Here is a 17,537-nt window from a genome sequence, read left to right as displayed (position 1 = left end):
GATCCAAATCCTTAACACAGATGGTTGGAGGGTCAACACCACACGGGAGGAGAGCCCTCGCCAACTTGAGGCTGGAGTCCAGGCAGGTGGAAGCTGGACTGTGGTGGGGGCCAAGTTGGTAGGTTTGAAGATGGAAAGTTGAAGACATTACATACAAACCGTCAAGTTGCAAACTTTCAAAGATGCGAACATGCGTTTGCATGTCCAATCACGTAAGTTAGTTTATGTGTCTGGCGTACATTGTCACGTGCGTGCATCCTCTACAAGTGGTTGTGCTTTTGTGTACTTTACTGTACAGTGCTGTATAGAGTACAGTAGTACAGTATCTTTATTTCAAACCCAGGATGTCCAGAAGCAAGTGTAAAAGCAGCGGTGATGTAGCTGGTACTACTGTACTTTACAAGGTACTGTACTGTAAGATTAAACATGTTTTATTTTTTGTGTTTGTTTTTTATGTATTATTTGTGTGAAAAGTATTATAAACCTATCACAGTACAGTACTATATAGCCGATTGTGTTAGTTGGGTACCTAGGCTAACTTTGTTAGACTTACAAAACAAACTGGACTTAGAACACACTCTCCGAACAGAACTTGTTTGTACGTAGGTGACTCGTTCGTATGTATGCAATAGTGATTCCCCTTCTTCATGAAGGAGGTGAGGCTGTCACGAGAGAGAGGGATAGGTTTGCAATTGGGGGGCTTAGAGAGATGTCTGATGTTTTATCAACCACTGAAGAAATGGGAGAAGGTGCTGATCAAGGGATAAGTAACATGCACAGGGATTTTGGCGATTGAAAACCATAAAGATTAAAGGAAAAGACTTGAAACCATCAATTCTAAGTAGTGTCCATCAGCAGGGTGGCAAGGTGCAGCATTTTTTTGAATTGTGAGAACTGAGCCTGAAGGACCCATTCCTGCCCACGAGCAGAGGTTCCAGGAAACTTTCCGGGAAGCTCTGCAATTGGACAGATACCTGTTGCTGCACCCAGACCTGCTCCCATAAATGAAGAACAGGGGAGAGCAGAAAGCCAGTGGAAAGGGACAAGGTCCCTGTCATTGCAGGTTCTGATAGTTGGGGCGGGGGGCGGGGGGGGGTGTCTGGGGTATTTCACAGGTTTCTGAGGCCAGGACGTGGCCCACTGGAGAATACACTATGTCACCTACTGTTCACTCCCTGGAAGGGCTCCGCTTCCAGAGCATGAGTGCCCGAGCTTCCCCAGCCCTTCCTGCTGACACCGGATCCCCTGCTACACCCTTCAGGTGTCTCTGGACTGCTGAGATCTCCAGGTTGGCCTCGGTTTGTAACAGGAACGCAGTGCGATTGAGGGCCCCGGCCAGTCACCAAATGAGGGGGATGAACAGCCTCAGCTCCCCCACCCGTCCCACCCCGGCAGGCTCCCTACCTCACCCCCTCCAGCTCCACCCAGGGTCTGAGCTGTCAGGGTTTGCTCCTCCATCCTCGCCGCCCCTCCCATGGGCCTCGGGCGTCGGGAAGCCGCGAGCCGAGGCCCCCGAGGGCGCAGTGCGCAGCCCACGCGGCAGGTGGCGGCGTCTCCCCGCGTCCCGCAGCCCCCGGACCGCGCGCACCCGCCCTTGAAGGTACCGGGAAGCGCCCTGCCCAACCGCGGCTCGCGGTGTCCCCGGGCTGGGCGCCGGCGGGGCGAGGGCAGTTCCCGGCGCCGGCGCTTCATTCTCCCCTCTGGGACCCGTCGCGCAGGCCCCGAGGGTGCGGCGACGTCCGGAGGCGCGGCGCGGGCAGAAGGGTGAGCGGCGGGGCGGGGCCGGGCAGCCGACTCCGGGAGTCCGGCCCGGCACACCCGGGCCTCTCCCCTCCGCCCGGGACTGCGGCCGACGGGACGCCCGCGGGCCGGGGCTGCATGGGGCTCCCGCGCGGCCCGCTCTTCTGGCTGCTGCTCCTGTTCGCGGTTGTCTGCTCGGGGATCCTCGTCGCCCTGTACTCCTCGGCGGTGGAGTCGTACCTGGGGCCCCTGACCGGAGCCAGGTATGGGCTGCCACGCGGGACCTGTCCGGCGGGCGCAGGGGACGCGCAGGGCGCCCAGCTCACGGCTGGGCCGCCCTCCGGAGTGGCTTGCCGCGGGCACTCGGGCTGCGGCCCTTTGTCCCCAGAGCCTCCACCCCGGCGTTAAACTCGTGCTGCCGGGGGCCCACAGCCTCTGCCGGGGTCCGAGAGTAGCTTCGCCCCTTGCGCACCGGCGATCCGCTCCCGACAGCCTTATGCTTACTTCCCTCCGGCCCTGAGTAGAAACCCTTTCTATTGTCCAGATTTGGCTAGGACACCTGAATCTTTTAAAAACAGTCCCGTTTTTGCCACCCATTGTCCCTCGCTAACGTCACGTTTTTTTCAGGCTCTCCTTGGGGGCAGGGATCCAAGTCTCCCGGTTCAGACTTGGCCGGGCTCCTCAGCCAGGCTGCGGCGGGTCGCCTCTCCCTCTAGCTGTGGTCCCCGCCCTCCCCACGCCCGGCTCCCTTAACTCCCGGCTCTCTGCTCCGTTTCTTATTTTGATAAGCACCGTCTGGGCGCAATCGGGCGCGATCGGCGAACAGGGGCCCATCCTGGGCTCCATCCAAGTTCCCCTCCCTGAGCCTCCTCCTGCGCTCCACTCCCTTTCGCCGACCCTGGGCACCTTTCTTTCATTTGTGCCCCAGGAGGAGAAATCTGAGAGCCTGCCTTTGGTAGGTGATGGTTCCAGTTACTGAAGAAGGCTCAAAAGGATTTAGCTTTACTTCTGGAAGGTGGGCCGAGCTGTGCCCAGAGTCTGGATTTCTGAGGCCTCCGGGGCCTGGCTTTCCCTTCCCAGCGCTTTCCCACCGGCACAGTCCTTACTAAACCTTGCTCCAGGGATAAGGGAATGAAATCAAAATTAGTGTGTGCTCTCAGGAAACAATGTCAGAGGGCACCCAAAGCTGCAAAACAATATGAAACACCCTTGCCACTGACTAAGAGTCCAGTCCCTTTAGAACAAAAGGTGCTCTAGCAGGCAAAACCTGAAGTTACTTCATCTCCCTGGAGTGAGAAATTGCATAAGCAGAAGGACTGAGAATATTGAGGGTATTAAGAAAGGGGATCCTTGTCAGTTTTATGTAAGGATGTTTTGAAACACATTTGAACATCTGTTGAAAGTAATACCACTCTAAATATGAGGTTTGCTGAACATCCATTACACCTCAACAAAGCTTTTTTTAAAGATCTTTCATCTTTTAAAAATCTAGTACAACCCAAGAACCTGTCCGTATCCTTGTTGTTTTGGTGATGTCTGTGCTGTAACTAAACCCCAGGGGCCAGGTCCAGACTCAGTCTCTGTAAGAGGTGGATAAGCAGGGTGGCAGGTGGGATGGAAGTCTGGGTGGGGACTGCAGGCTGTGCGACCTCCCCAACTGGGGACCAAAAACGGACCTACCTGGCTGGCTACAGTGGAGAGTCCAGGGAAGCAAGGCCCTGGGACCAGGCCTACCACACCCGAGACGGGGCTCTCCTTGCAGGTTGGAGAGTGGAATCGGTTCAGGAATTTACTCACAGAAGAATCTGAATCAGTAGTTCGTGGGCTTGGGATTTCTAGACTTGTTTTTTTCTGGAGGAGGGGGTGAGGATAGCTACAGGACGCCAGTAACCTGCCAGTTACCATCTACTGTCAACATTATTTTGTAAAAGAAAAGGCTATTTTAGAGCGAAGAATTCCTAAGAATATGATCTAAGTTGAGTAAATTTAGTTTTATGAGAAACTGCACAACATCGACCTCCTTTCTCCTCGGGCTGGTTAAACTTCCCATAGGGGTGCGGGTGAGCTGGGCTGGCCCCTTCCCCACTCCTTCCCAGCTCCCAGGCTGGTGTGGAAATGCCCATGGATTCCGGAGTGGGAGGGGCTGGGGGAAGTCTGTGAGCATAAGGGGTGCTCTGGGGAGAGGAGCAGGCCTCCCTGAGGCTGGGGCAATTCAGAGCAGCAAAACTGAATTGAGGGGCTCCCCATCCCCACCCCACAACTCTGTCCCTTCTGTCTCCATTCCACCAATTCAGCAGTTCCTCCATCAGGTTCCAAGCCTGGCTGCGTGTTAGAATCACCGGGGAGGGAGGGGTGAGTGGGGGAGGGGGAGTTAGATCACCTGAGGCCCAGAACAATCAGGTCAGAGTTCAGGGATGGGGCACCAGTGCCCTTCACAAGCTCCCTAGGATTCTCGAAGGCCACCTAGGCTGAGCACCACAGTCCCAGTTCCTCAAAGAGGAACTACAGAATTATGTAGGCGGCCTGTCTGGGGCAAAAGAGACAGGTGGGGGAAGGGATCGCCCTGCTTTTCCTGGCCTGCTCCTCCACGGTCTTTCACAAACCTGAAGGCAGGCAGGTCACAGGCTCCCTTGTGGCTCAAGCTGTCTTGGCACCTAGAAGCAAGAGGTCTCTGTTTCCCTCAAAACCACTGATCCGGGACTTCCCTGGTGGTCCAGTGGCTAAGACTCTGCACTCCCAATGCAGGGGGCCTGGGTTCGATCCCTGGTCAGGGAACTAGATCCCACATACTGCAACTAAGAGTTCGCATGCCGCAACTAAGACCCAGCATAGCCAAATGAATACATAAGTTAAAATATTTTAAAAACAAAAACAAAAAAACCCCCCGCTGATCCAAAAATCCTCCCCACCTGCTCCCTGGTGGCTATAGGGGAGGGGGTAGGAGTCTGGGAGCAGCCTGACCACCCTCTTGAATGGATAGGGGCTCCTATTCCTTCCTTTGTGTTTGTCCTGTGCCCTGGTTCAGGGACCACCTAGCACCCGGGAGGTGGGGTGGGCCAGTAACTTAGCCCCTTCCACAAGGGACAGTGTCATAGAGGCTGTCACAAGGTCCTTTCCCTTTGCCCTTTAGGTAACAACAGCTAATATTTAGAGGACACTTTTTATGTAAGATAACGTAGATTCTGTGTTTGCACCTCCCAACAATTCAGGCAAGGCTTTATTGGGGCCCCTGCTGCAGTAGGGGGAAGCGAAAACAAGTAACAGGTTCCCTTGCTTGCTCCCTGGGTTGGGGGGGGGGGCGAGTTGGTTCCTTATACTGGGTGACAGTAGGAATGGGTCCAGGGGTTGGGCCAGAGGGGTGGCTTAGGTGATCTGCCCACCCCCTTGGTGGTACCCTGTGCAGGGTACATGTGCAGTATCCTGCTTTTGCTGAGTTTTTGGTCTTTTTGTATCTTGTTGTTCATAATTTGCCCCAATTGCACATGCACCCAGCTGTTTTTAGTCCCTTATAGTTTCTTTGCATTCTGTGGCTCAAGGGGTCGTTTGTCCACGTGCAAGCACTGCAGCAAAGGCCCCCAGGTCCCAGCCTGTCTCAATGTGATTATCTTTACACCTATATGATTATCCCAGCTGAACAGACACACAGACTGAGGTTCCGAGAAGTTCAGTAGCTTCCAGAGATCCTGGGATACAAATCCACGGAGTCAGGCTTCAGACCCATGCCCTTCACCAGGTGAAGGGCGCCCAAGGCACCTGGGATCTAACACCTGTTTCTGGGGCCTTTTGGCAGGGAGACCCCTCAGATGGTCACAATCCCAGGGGGCTGGCAATCTTTCCTATTTTATATTTTCATCGCTTAACCACCACCTCACTGTTCCTATACACTCCACATTTCAGCCGCTTGCCAAGGGGCTTCTTTATTTCTTGGTTTCTGGGTAGAACATAATAATAGGACAGTATTTTGTGTGCCCAAAGAGAGAGAGATGGGCAAGAATCAGAGCACAGAAGAAACAATCAGACCCTGATGGACTGTCAGCCCCCAGAGCTAACAGAGCTAGACAGCAGGTTCCAGGGGCAGGTGAGACCCCTGCTTTACTTCTGCCTTCTCCCCCAGGAACATCACATCGTCTCGAGCTTTCTTTGGACCCAAGGCATCGAATTCTAGGACGAGAAAGGTACTGGGGCCAGCTACCCTGTGGCGGTTTCTCACATTCTCAAGTTAGCACTCAGGGAAAAGGGGTAAGAAAAGCACGAATGAGAACATTCTCATGAGCCTGCTGGGCGGGAGCACTCTGGAACCCACCGCCCCCCACCATTCCCCCAAAGGAAGCACAGAACTGAGCGGCCAGCCAGTCAGGGCTCCTCAGACCTGACCACTGGGGTTCCCTGCACCCCAACAGCAGAGAAGGGTGACTTCATATTTACTCCTTGGGGTGTAGCCAGCTGAAAAGTTCTGGGAAGTCTTGATTTATCTTTAAAAGTCCTGTGACTCAATAGTGCACATTTTGTGCCTTGAGTCACTTTGAAAAGTGTCTCACAAAACCTGAAGAGTCAGTCCTTTTCTATCCTCACAAGAATTTTATATGTATTTATGAAAATGATTCTGTACCCTAGTAAACCTTTTTCGGCGTGGACTAATTTGTATCTCTTCATAGTCATACTCTGCACGATCTGTATATAATGCATCGAACTTAGAGGTGTGACCTTAAATTTAACTTTTTTTAAAAAACCAGGAGGTCAATAAAATTTAAACTGCTTAACAACTAAAAAAAAAAAAAAAAAGTCCTGTGACTTTTACATGCTACTCCTCAAAATGTCTTTTGACTGTAAAAGTCACATTTAAACTGTTCACCATGAAGTAAACACCAAGCCCTGGGAAGATGTTTGAGAACTTCCGGGCCCTGCTCTGTAACAGATCACGCTGACTGTGGCCTGAAAGGCCGTCTCAAGCATTTTACGTGAGTTCTCTCACTTAAGCCTCATTGCAAGCCTGTGAGGCAGTTTTACAGATGAGTAAAATGAGGCACAGAAAGGTTAAGGTCACTCATGGAGAAGAGGTGGTACAGGGGTTCGAGCCTCTCATTCGACCCCAGAGCCTGGCTCTGAACCACTGAGCAATACGGCCTCTCCCCCTCTGCGTGCTGCGGTTGGGAGGGGTGATGACTGGGTAATTCTGGCTTGATTCGGGTTTAAGAGTTGTTTTTAATGCCCGAGAGACTGGAAATTGTTAACTGAAGCCTCAGGGAGCAAGATTTCACCCCATGCAAGACTTAGTGACTGCTGAGCGGTCAGAGACAGAGTAAGCAGCCCTGGGCAGGTGATGGGGACCCCTTCCTGAGAACAGAGGCCTGGTGGACACTTGGCCAGCGGGCTGAAGAGAGGCCTCAAGGGTCTTATAAGCGCTTGGTCAGGTCACCTTTACTTTTCCTAAAGTCCTTTTCACCTTGAGCTGCTTGGTGCTAATTGACATATTTCCCCACCTCATTTTAAAAAAAGGATTTGAGGTGGCTTTCGGACACATATGACATGGCAAAAAAAAAGAAGAATAAAATGAAGAAGCAGGTAAAGGAAAAATAAAGGGAGGAAAAGTAGACAACGTCAGATAAGTGCATGAAAAATATGCCACCGGGTGTAAGAGATGGGCTGTATATCCGGCTCTTAGCTTCCTAGTGGCCACAGCAAAGAAGGAAAGTTTGCCACCCTGTCCATGAGATAAAAAGCAAGCCAGTTGCCCAAGGAAAGTGCAGCCTTTCCAGATACAGAGACCTGAAGATTCTTCTCTTGGAGCCTCGTAAAGAAGGCCCTGGAAAACATCCCTATGATAAACCGAATAGTAGTGAAATTAGTGCTGTCAGTTTGGCTTAATGCTTGCTTTGAAAACATGAATTTGTTCCATAAAGACTGCTATATTAGTAAACAATATGAGTATAATCCAAATTTCGTGTGTGTTTATCAGTGATTTTGTCAGCAAGAACACTGGTAAATGCAGAAAACCACACTCAACCAAAGGGAGCCTAGGAATACACAAAAGGCACACACAACGCACACTTCAGATAGCCATCTGCTTCATCGCATATGTTATAACCGGCTTTCCACCACTTCACGAAAACTCCCAAGCTGCCACCCTTCCGACACCCACATCCCCAAGCAAATGTCAAGTCTTTTCCAAGGTCAAGTGCCATAGTTTTAGTAGTACTTATATATTTCCTAACCAGCGAATGTGTGTTAAAACTGCTTCTATCTTACCTACGTTCTTCCTTATTTTATGCATCACTGATCAAGTTTTTGAGTGTTGCGCTGCTAATCCCTTTTCCCAAAAGCCCTGTGGTTTTGGTTGCACAATTTTGCATAATGGTTTTTAAGCACTCATATGTCACATAATAGCAGAAATGACTGTACAGCTCTTTCCTGCATTGTCCTTTGATCAAACCAACGGCTTAACAAAGAGCCCCCTTCAGTGGAAAGAACAGCTCCACCCAAGCCCAGGCTGTTCAGATTCTGACATGGGGGCTGCAAGCAGATGGAGCTGAGGCCTTTTTGGTACACCGCCCTCCTTCAAGGTCGCTGTGTGCAGAGGCCCTGGAGGGCTTTCTATGGCAGCTGGAACAAACTACCACAAACTGGGTGGCTTAAAACAAGAGAAATGGATTCTCTCACAGTTCTAGAGGGCAGATGTCTGAAATCAAGGTGTCAGCAGGGCCAGCCTCCCTCTGAAGGCTCTAGGGAAGAATCCCTCCTGGCCTCTTACAGCGTCTGGAGGCTCCAGGTGTTTCTTGGCTTGTAACTGCATCACTCAATTTCTGCCCCCATCAGCACATGCCTTCTTATGAGGATACCACTCATTGAATTTAGGGCCCACCTTAATACAGTATGACCTCATCTTACCAATTACATCTGCGAAGACCCTATTTCCAAATAAGGTCACATTCTGAGGTTCTGGGCAGACATGAATTGGGGGAGGGGACACTCTTCAATTCAGTATAGGCACCGACTGGCAGAAACATGTCATAACTCTTCCCAGCAGCCCGTTCCACGTGAATCCTACGGCAAGGACTGCCAGAGCTGGGATTTGGATCCAGGCTGACGGATTCCTAAGCCCAGGCTGGACCTCCTCCACCACAGGGCAGGCAGGTCTTACCCATTTGTGGGAAAATGCCTCAAAGTTCCCCCCAAGTGTGAGGTGAAGTTGTAGGAGGCCAGAGCCATCAGGCCTGAGAGATGTGGAACCCAGGAGAAGGGCTGGGCAGGGTAAATCCAGAAAGCTCTCTCACCCCCACTGGGCTGCTGCACTACAGGCCACCTGGACCTGCAGATCTGGGGGTTGCCCAAGTCTGGAGGGAGAAGGGCAGCACTTCCTCCCAACCCTCTGGTGGCTCCTACCCACCCCAACCCCCAGAAACAGCCCTCTTCTCTTCTCACCCACAGAACCTGCCCTGTCGACACTCACTTTCTCTCGCCATTCGACGGCACCCTCACTTCCGGGATCTGTTTGATCTCTCCATTCCAGTGCTGCTCTCAGGGAACCTCTTCACCCAGGAGCTCTGGGACAGCCTGAGCCGGCACAAAGCCCCCTATGGCTGGCAGGGGCTCTCCAGCCAAGGTAACCTGCAGCCCTCTGGCCTCAACTAGTCCATTGCTCCTGCTTTTGGCCTTGGTGCAGAATGGGCCTCTCCTCCCTCACAGCACCAAGATGTGGACCCCCTGCCTCTTCCTCCCAGGCGGGCCTCAGGGCTCGACACCCCTGCCGTGTGACTCCTGACTTCCCTGGCACAGACCCTGGCACAGCCTCTCTATGCACTGGGCTGGCACTCTATAAGCTTTCACTCCTCCTCCCCCACCCCCAGCCATCTCTACAAGCACCACAGGGTCCAGGAGACGGCCCTGGCTGCCCCTGCAAGCGGCTCTCACCATCCTGGGGCTTCCCTGGTGTGAAAGATGCCAGTGTCCAAAGGTGGCCGAGGACAGCGGCTGTGGGGTCTCAAACAGCCTGCGGATGGTTGCTGCTGTGGGAAACTGCCCAGAGCCCCCTCCACGTTAAATATGCCCCTCACCCCACCACGCCTCTGATTATTTTCTTTGGGAATACACACGGTCCTGGGAGGACTGGTATCTGAGTGCTTGAGATGACTGAGGGCACAGCCAAACCCCCTGCTCCACCACCCTCTTCCCACTGGCATTTCATTGTCCTCCACCCTCTGTGCCTCTGGAGAGGGGCTGGTGTCAGGCCTCGGGCAGGTGGGGAGCCAGGAAGTCTTGGGAAGGCCCCAATGACCCATGTGACCCCTCGTGGTGCCCCACCCTGTCCCACACCCACAGCCATCGCCTCCACCCTGAGCCTCCTGAATGGCTCTGAGAGCACCAGGCTGTTTACCGTCTCCAGGGAGCTGCTTCCGGGCTGCATCCGGTGTGCCGTGGTGGGTAACGGAGGCATTCTGAATGGTTCCCGCCAGGGTCAGAACATCGATGCCCATGACTACGTGTTCAGGTATGTGGGGCAGGGGCCAGGGAGGAAGCAGGAGAGGAGCTGGTCCCCAGCCAGCCCCCGGGGGAGCACCACAGGTGAGGGCAGGGGCCAAGGCAGCAGTGGCCTCAGGCAGCTCAGCACTTGTAATGGGCAGACAGGCACGGACAAAGGCATTACGGAAACAGGCCCTGAAGATGAGTGAGGGTGTGGTCGGCTAAGGGGACCCAGGAGGAAGGAGCTGCCAGGGTCAGCTTTGTCCACTTCACAGGGCATCCCTTCAGGTCGCGAGCTGTGGGGATAGGGCTAGTGACCGGGCACTGGGGCTGCTGTGGGCAGAGGGAGCGACAGAACCCTGGGGATGGAACAGGGACAGGCGAGGCCCCCTGGGGGTGGAAGTAAACACGCAGCATCGTGTAGCCACGAGCAGGCTGATGGGCCTCTGTTTGGACCAGACTCAATGGTGCTGTGATCAAAGGCTTTGAGAATGACGTGGGCACCAAGACCTCCTTCTACGGTTTCACTGTAAACACAATGAAGAACTCCCTCATCTCCTACTCAAACCTGGGCTTCACCTCTGTGCCGCAGGGACAGGTGAGGCCGCTGATGGGCACACCGTTGTCACTGACAGTCGGTGCCACTGTTTCCCAACCCGCGTCTGAGGGGTGGGCCACAGGGTTCCCAAGCCCCAGCCCAGGGCATAGAGAGGCTGTGCCAGGGTCTTGGGCCCCCGCAATGGAGCCACTGAAGGGGTGGATCTGGGCAGGGGCGCCCTGCGGTTTCAGGTGGCTCAGGACAACTCTGGGGTGGAACACGAATGGATAATATTGACTGAAAGCCTATGGAGTGCCAGGCACTTACAGAGGCCACGCCAGCCCTCTCTTACTGGTGAGGAGACTAAGGCTCAGGGCCCCTTCAGTCAGTAAAGCAGCGGTGGAGCTGGATTCAAATCCAGACTCCCCCCCCACCCAGAGCTCACGCTACACACAGTGGGAGGGTATTTACTGAGTGCCTCCCCCCTTCCCAGCGCCGGATACAGGCATCACAGCAGCCCCTTTCCAGAGGGCAGTGTGTCCAAGGCCACCACCCAGCCAGAATCATCAAAATCCAGGCCCCTCTGACCGCAGTGCTAGGGTTGTTTCCATTTCTCACGCTGCCCACTGGAAGAATGATGTGTGCCCTCCTGAGGGCTCACAGCAGACCGTGCAGGAAGCTGAGGTTCAGAGCAGTTGAGGAAAACATGCCCAGAGCCCCAGCTTCGGAGCAGGAGAACTGGAATCTGAGTCTGTCTGCCGCTTCCAGGTTCTTTCAACCACAGCTAGTTGCTGTAACACAGTGCTTCCCTTCTAGAGTGGGCTGGTTACCACATGCAGCGGGGAAGTCCCAGGTTCTGGGATGCTCAATAGGAGTGGCTTGAGTTTCTAGACGCTTCCTCCTCTGACCAGGGAATTCAGGGGTGTCCTAGCCACAGTGTCTGTGCGCCGAGGCCTCTTTCAGCTCGTGACAGAAAATGGGACAGCTCCATTTCTGGTGTAGCCACAGAACCTGTAGGCATTATCTATAACTGCATGACAAACTACCCCCAAACCTAGTAGCTTTAAACAACAAGCACTGATCATCTCACAGTTTTCATGGGTCAGGAATTCAGGAGCAGCTCAGTGGAGTGGTTTTGGCTCAGGGTCTCCCAGTCAGGATTGGCAGGGGCTGCAGTCCTCAGGCCTGCCTCCGGCCGGACCTGAGATGGCTCCCTCACAGCCCTTGCTCCCCCCAGAGTGAGCAATCCCAGAGAGCAAGGAAGCTCCAGTGCCTTTTATGACCCGCTTTCCAAGGTCACATACCCTTCCTTACTTCCACTTTTTTCTACGCATTAGGAAAATTTTGTTCATTAGTCACGAAGTCCAGCCCACACTCAAGGGGATGGCAATTAAGCATCGCTTCTTGAAGGGAAGAGTATCAAAGGATTTGAGTACTGAAACCACCAGGGTACCTGAAAGTGGGAATTACAGGCATAAAAGGGAAATGCTCCCGTCAGGGCACAGACTGGGTGCAGAGCCATCCACTCTGAGCAGGATCTTGGCGTGGTCTCGTTCCCACTGCGGCTGTTTCTCTGTCACTCCGACAGGACCTGCGCTATATCTTCATCCCCTCAGACATCCGCGACTACGTGATGCTGAGATCGGCCATTCTAGGTGTGCCTGTCCCTGAGGGCCCTGATAAAGGGGACAGGTGAGCAGCCAAGCAGGGGGCAGGGCATGGTAATGCTCCCAGGGTCCACTGTCGGATGGGAAAGGTGGGTGAAGGCGGCAAGAAAATCCCCAAGAATTCAACAGAGTATTAGAAGATTAAGCTCTTTTTTCCTACCCCCAGGAAAGCCTAGGTAACGCTGCTGGTCCCCAGGGACCCTCCTGACAAGGCAGGCTGTAGGTTCAAGGGGCTCCTTTCTGAGCAGGCAGGCCTGGCCCCTCAGCTTCAGGCTGCTGTCCCCACAAACAACCCAGCCACCCAGCCAGTGGCAGCCGCAGGACCTGTCCACAGCTGGCTCTGCTGTCCTGTTTGAGCACACTGTGTCTGGAAACCAAGAGTGGGGGCCAGTATCCATTCCATTCCTCCTGGCGGGCACCCTCCCAAGACTGCCATGAAACGGGAGAGCAGGCGACGTGGGTCCAGCGCCCGGTGAAGTGGGAACAAAGGGCCCTCTGTCTTTTCTCCCCCACCTTCCTGGGCAGCAGGCCTGTGTCCGGCTCTTTTGAACCATGTCCTGGCCTCATCTAAACCTTCTCCCTGTGGTGCTGAGACAATTTCTTGTCCCTGAGTCAGGTTCTTAGAAATCTGCGCCACCCCCGTGGTGACAGAGACCCGCCTCCTATCTCGGTGGCCCCAGGACATCTCACCCACCGTGAAAGAGCAGCTTCTGAGGCCTCCTTGGGGATTAAGCCCTCAGAGGCCAGGCTGGCTCCACCAGCCCTGCCCTGTGCCCCACCCCCCTCGTGATTACCTAACAATCCCTTGCAAGAGCTCACAATGCTGCACCTGGTCATGAGGGTGGGCTTTGTGACCCGGGGCGGGACTGGCTCTTGGGGGGCTGGCTCAAAGACATCGGGTGGACATAAGCCTCCCCAACACCAATGAGCTCCCCCTCCCCTACCCCTAATCCGTCCCCTACCCAGTCCCCTACCCAGTCCCGATCCAACCACACCAACCAGCAGCCCTACGCCAGCACCGGTGGCTCAGCCCCTTCCCCGTCCCCCACCCGGGGGTCTTCCTCCCGTCCCCCCTCTCACCCTGCCAGCCCAAATGCCTCACAGCCCTCTTCCCGGGCTTCCTCCCTGACCCCCAGCCCTCATGTCCAGCCTCGAGGGTCTGCCCAAAACGTCACTCCACCCACCTCCAAATCTCCCTCCCAGTCTGGCTTAAAATCTCTCTCTCGAAACTCTTCCCAAACCCCCCCTGTGCCCGGCGCCCAGTCCCCGTCCCATAGCCCTGCACCCTCGGCTTCCTACATCGGGCCCATTCGGGGCATCCCGCTCTACATCGCCCCCTATGTGCCCCGCTTCCTGAAGGAGCCCCCCTTCTTCCAGCCTCCTACCTCACCACTCCCCCAAAACCAGTGCTTCCCCTGCTCCTTCCCCTGCCCCTCCCAGAACCGAGCGCGCACCCCCCCTGCGTCTCTCTACTTCCCTCTCCTCCCACCCCCTCCCCACCACCCGGTCAACTGCTCCTACCCGACTCCTCCCGCTCTGTTCACACCCCCCTCCTCTCTCACGTACACCCCGCCCTTGGAGGTCCTGGTGGGCGGGAAGCCGCACGTGGTCCCCACGGTGCTGCCCGCCACCTTCTACACCCCCTTCTCCCGCTACTACGCCCAGCCCCGCTCCTACCGGTCCACACACCGCCACCGTTCCGGTGCCTTTCCCCTCTCCTCACTCCCCAACGGGCCGTACGACGGCACCGGCCGCTCTGTCCACTTCTATCGTGGGTCCTAGGCCTCAGACCTATTTTGGACCAGAAGCCTCCGCCAGCAAATTCAAGCTACTCCATCCAGACTTCATCAGCTACCTGACAGAGAGGTAGGTGGGGGTAGGGGTGGTGCTGGGAAGAACTGCTCCTCCCCCCCCACCCCCGGCTCCACACCCACCGGCAGCACCGGCTTTATCCCCCCAAGGATGAAACCCACAGGGGGGCCATGTACGAGGACACCCCAAGCACTTACACTGCTTCACTTACTACTTTATTTGAGTATTATACCTTGATGGAGGTGGTGTTCTATCAGTCAAGGTAGATGGGAAATGGAGAGGGAACTCATCAGGTTTCCTTACTAGGGATGTTCAGAAAGGCTTAGGCCGGGCATGGGGGGACCACAGATGTGGGGCTGTATTGGGACCGGTAGAAACCGAGCTGTCATCACTTTCAGGCCTGAACACAGCTCAAACACGGGAGACCGTGGGGAGGAGCCTGGGGAACACCTGCCTGCAGATCCCAAACCCCACCCCCCCCTCCTACCAGTGGTTCTCAGCAGGAGGCAGGTCAACTGTCCTGGTCTGGAGACATTTTTGGTTGTCGCTAGGAAAGCGTGAGTGCCACGAGTGGGCAGAAGCCAGGGCGGCTGCTGAGCATCCTACAATGCACAAGACAGCCCCTGCAACAAGCAACTATCTGGCCCTAAGTAACAGTAGTGCTGCAGCTGAGAAACCCTACTACGGCCCAGAGGCTGGCGTCCTAAGACACAGAGCAGGCCAGGGGTGGCAGGTGGGTCTGGGAGGCAAACTGAAGACCAGTCGACAGAGGAAGACCAGGCTGAGAGGCTAGGTGATTTGCCTGGCAAAGCCTAGATGAGAATCCAGGGCTGAGGTCAAGCCTTGTGGTCACCACACTGTGGCCTCACTTTTGGACTGTTGTGGGTGTCTCTGAATGTGTGTACGTGTGCACACACGTGCATCACCTCGCCAGTGCCTCCAGTCTCAGGACCTGTGTGCTCTGTCCTCATACGTGGCTCCTGCTTGGCCAAAGTCTGGAGGTAGAAGCTTAGGTCTCCGCCTAAATAACTAGGCCACCTATGCCCTAGACACTGTGGTGCAGGAGGGTGTTGCCGAGAGGAAAGGTGAGTTAGACTGGATTCAGGCTTCTAGAGAGTGGGAGAAAGGGGAAGGCTCTCACCTGCAGTCCTTTGGGAGGACCTGTTCCTCTTTCTCACCCCGTTACCTAAGGTGTTATTTCAACCCAAGATTTTTGCATATAGTTCATTTGGTCTTTTCCCAAATAGGGGATGGGTTGGGGTAGAAGGGCCGGAAATTTCTGCAGTTTTCCAACCGAACTGGTGTAATGGCACAACCATCGAGCTAGTGTGCAAGACCAAAAGTCTTGAGTCTTGAGGGCTCTTTTTGATTCCAGGTTTCTGAAATCCAAGTGGATTAACACAAAATTCAGAGACCTATACATGCCTAGCACTGGAGCCCTCATGCTGCTGACAGCACTGCACGCCTGTGACCAGGTAAGAGGGCTTCTCTCTCAGGAGCCCACCGCAGCAGAGGAGGTGTGAACGGAACCTGATTCACTCCACGATATCCCCTACATGAGGCCTGCTCGCCCAGATCTGGGACTCTGGGCCTCTATCCTGTGGGGTAAGGATGCCCCAGCTGCAGGAGTGATCTTGGTCTCGGGAACGGGATGGAAGAAGTGCTCTTCAGGGTCCCTTGTAGGACAGTCCCCTGTGCCAGCCTTGCCTTCCCAATCACAGCCACCTGCCCCTGGGCTGGTTTCTTACACCCCCTCTGCCCCAGGGCAGCTGCTTCATATGGTACTTAAGACACATTTTATCCAACTGCTCTTGTGAAAGCAAAATCTTCTCAACACAAGTGGGCAGAGACATCTTTTTGTGAGGACGTTCTAGAACTGAGGTGGGCAGCCTTCCACACAAGGAATCTTTGAAATCACGGTATGAGACATTCTCGATGGGGTGGTGCCCATCTCGATGGGGACGTGCGCGGAGACAGGGGCCGAGAAGCAGTTTTCAAGAAAAGGCAGTGGCCCACGCTGAAGCCAGCACAAGAACTGAGGCCAAGCACCACTGGACTCTGGTCACCTTTCCCCCGTTTTAAACAGGAGGCTCTTGCCTGCAGTCACCGTTAAGAGTAGGAGGTAAGGGGCTTTCCGCCTCTGTCTTGAGCACAGTGATCATCACAGCTTTGGTGTCACAGACCTGAGTTCAACTTCCAGCCCAGCTACTTACTAGCTTGTGACGGGGGACACATGTTTGGTTACCTTTCTGAGCCTGTTCCCCATTTGTAAAATGGGGACAGTATCTACCTAAGATTGTTGTAAGGCTGAGTGAGAAAATGCAGAAAGAGCACAGTTCGGGGCATTAAAGTGTGGGCGGGAACTGTTTATCCTCACCTTCACACAACACAAGGCAGCTGGGAAGGGGGGGGACATGGCTTTCTAAATTCACGTCACTTTACACACAGTGGAAGCGCAATAAATGCTAACTCAACGACTGTCCTTGTCCAGGTTAGTGCCTATGGATTCATCACAAGCAACTACCAGAAATTTTCTGACCACTATTTCGAACGAGTAAAGAAGCCACTGATATTCTACGTGAACCATGATCTGTCCCTGGAAGCCACCCTGTGGAAGGACCTGCACAAGGCTGGCATCCTTTGGCTGTACCAGCGCTGACCCTGAAGCACCCAAGACCTTTGTGGTTTTGCAGAGCTGAGGCCCTTGGCCCCTCAAGTGGCCAAAGCTGCCTTCTGGTCTTTTCAGCCTGAGAGGGGCTCCAACTGTCCTTGACCCTCCCCCCCCTTCTTCCCTACAGAGGACACCGAGTGGATGTGTGACTGTCACTGAAGCCTATTCTTTGTGGGACACCTCACCTTGTCCTCAGTTCATCCAAGAAGACTCTCCCCTGGTCTGAGGCAGACATCCCAACCCTGGCCAAGAAAAAATGGACTGCTCTCTGCTGGATTTGTCTTTAAAGCCGAAGGTAACACTCTCAAGGGGAGACTGACCCTCACCAGCGTCAGGCACGCATCCTTCATAGCTGAGCGCTCCCACGACAGTAGTGGCACGGAGTGACCAGGAGGTCAGTGGAGCGGCTCAGGGTCTCTCAGTTAACAAAGAACAAGCAGCAGTAGAAGCAAACGCACGCTTCTCAGCCCAAATCCTCCCACTAGCGTGTCCGGCTTCACACAAACTCCAAAGCAGTTCAACTCAAGGACATGTCGGAACAGCCTTGCTGAGAACAGGACCGACACACTTCTGCCCCCGGATAAAGTGGGAGCACAAAAGGCAGAATGTGATTTGAAACTAGATAATTGCATAAATGGTGGATAACCACTGT

The 17,537-nt window shown here is 54.4% G+C and overlaps 2 protein-coding genes across 4 annotated transcripts; both read left to right on the top strand.

The window, feature by feature from the left end:
- The first annotated feature begins 1,844 nt into the window (after nt 1-1,844).
- ST6GALNAC2 (ST6 N-acetylgalactosaminide alpha-2,6-sialyltransferase 2) lies at nt 1,845-17,521 on the top strand. 3 transcript variants are annotated; one of them, XR_011071746.1, is made up of 9 exons: nt 1,845-2,003; nt 5,855-5,915; nt 9,166-9,340; nt 10,057-10,225; nt 10,657-10,795; nt 12,324-12,427; nt 14,185-14,268; nt 15,590-16,336; nt 16,706-16,874. XR_011071746.1 is itself a non-coding variant. In XM_068529593.1 (9 exons), exons 1-9 carry the CDS (start codon nt 1,879-1,881, stop codon nt 16,871-16,873), a joined length of 1,125 nt encoding a protein of 374 aa, XP_068385694.1. In that variant the 5' UTR covers nt 1,845-1,878; the 3' UTR covers nt 16,874-17,521. The 3 variants fall into 3 exon arrangements, 1 of the variants encoding a protein (XP_068385694.1); XR_011071747.1 differs by having other exon boundaries at nt 15,590-15,819; nt 16,706-16,792; XM_068529593.1 differs by having other exon boundaries at nt 15,590-15,689; nt 16,706-17,521.
- Nucleotides 13,327-14,250, top strand: LOC137754148 (testis-specific serine/proline-rich protein). The gene has a single exon (XM_068529594.1). The coding sequence runs from the start codon at nt 13,327-13,329 to the stop codon at nt 14,182-14,184; it is 858 nt and encodes a 285-aa protein (XP_068385695.1). The 3' UTR covers nt 14,185-14,250.
- Nucleotides 17,522-17,537: the final 16 nt, after the last annotated feature.

The sequence above is a fragment of the Eschrichtius robustus genome, chromosome 20 (assembly GCF_028021215.1).
Source record: "Eschrichtius robustus isolate mEscRob2 chromosome 20, mEscRob2.pri, whole genome shotgun sequence".
NCBI classification, from domain to species: Eukaryota; Metazoa; Chordata; class Mammalia; order Artiodactyla; family Eschrichtiidae; genus Eschrichtius; species Eschrichtius robustus.
This window is presented reverse-complemented; position numbering and strand designations above follow the sequence as displayed.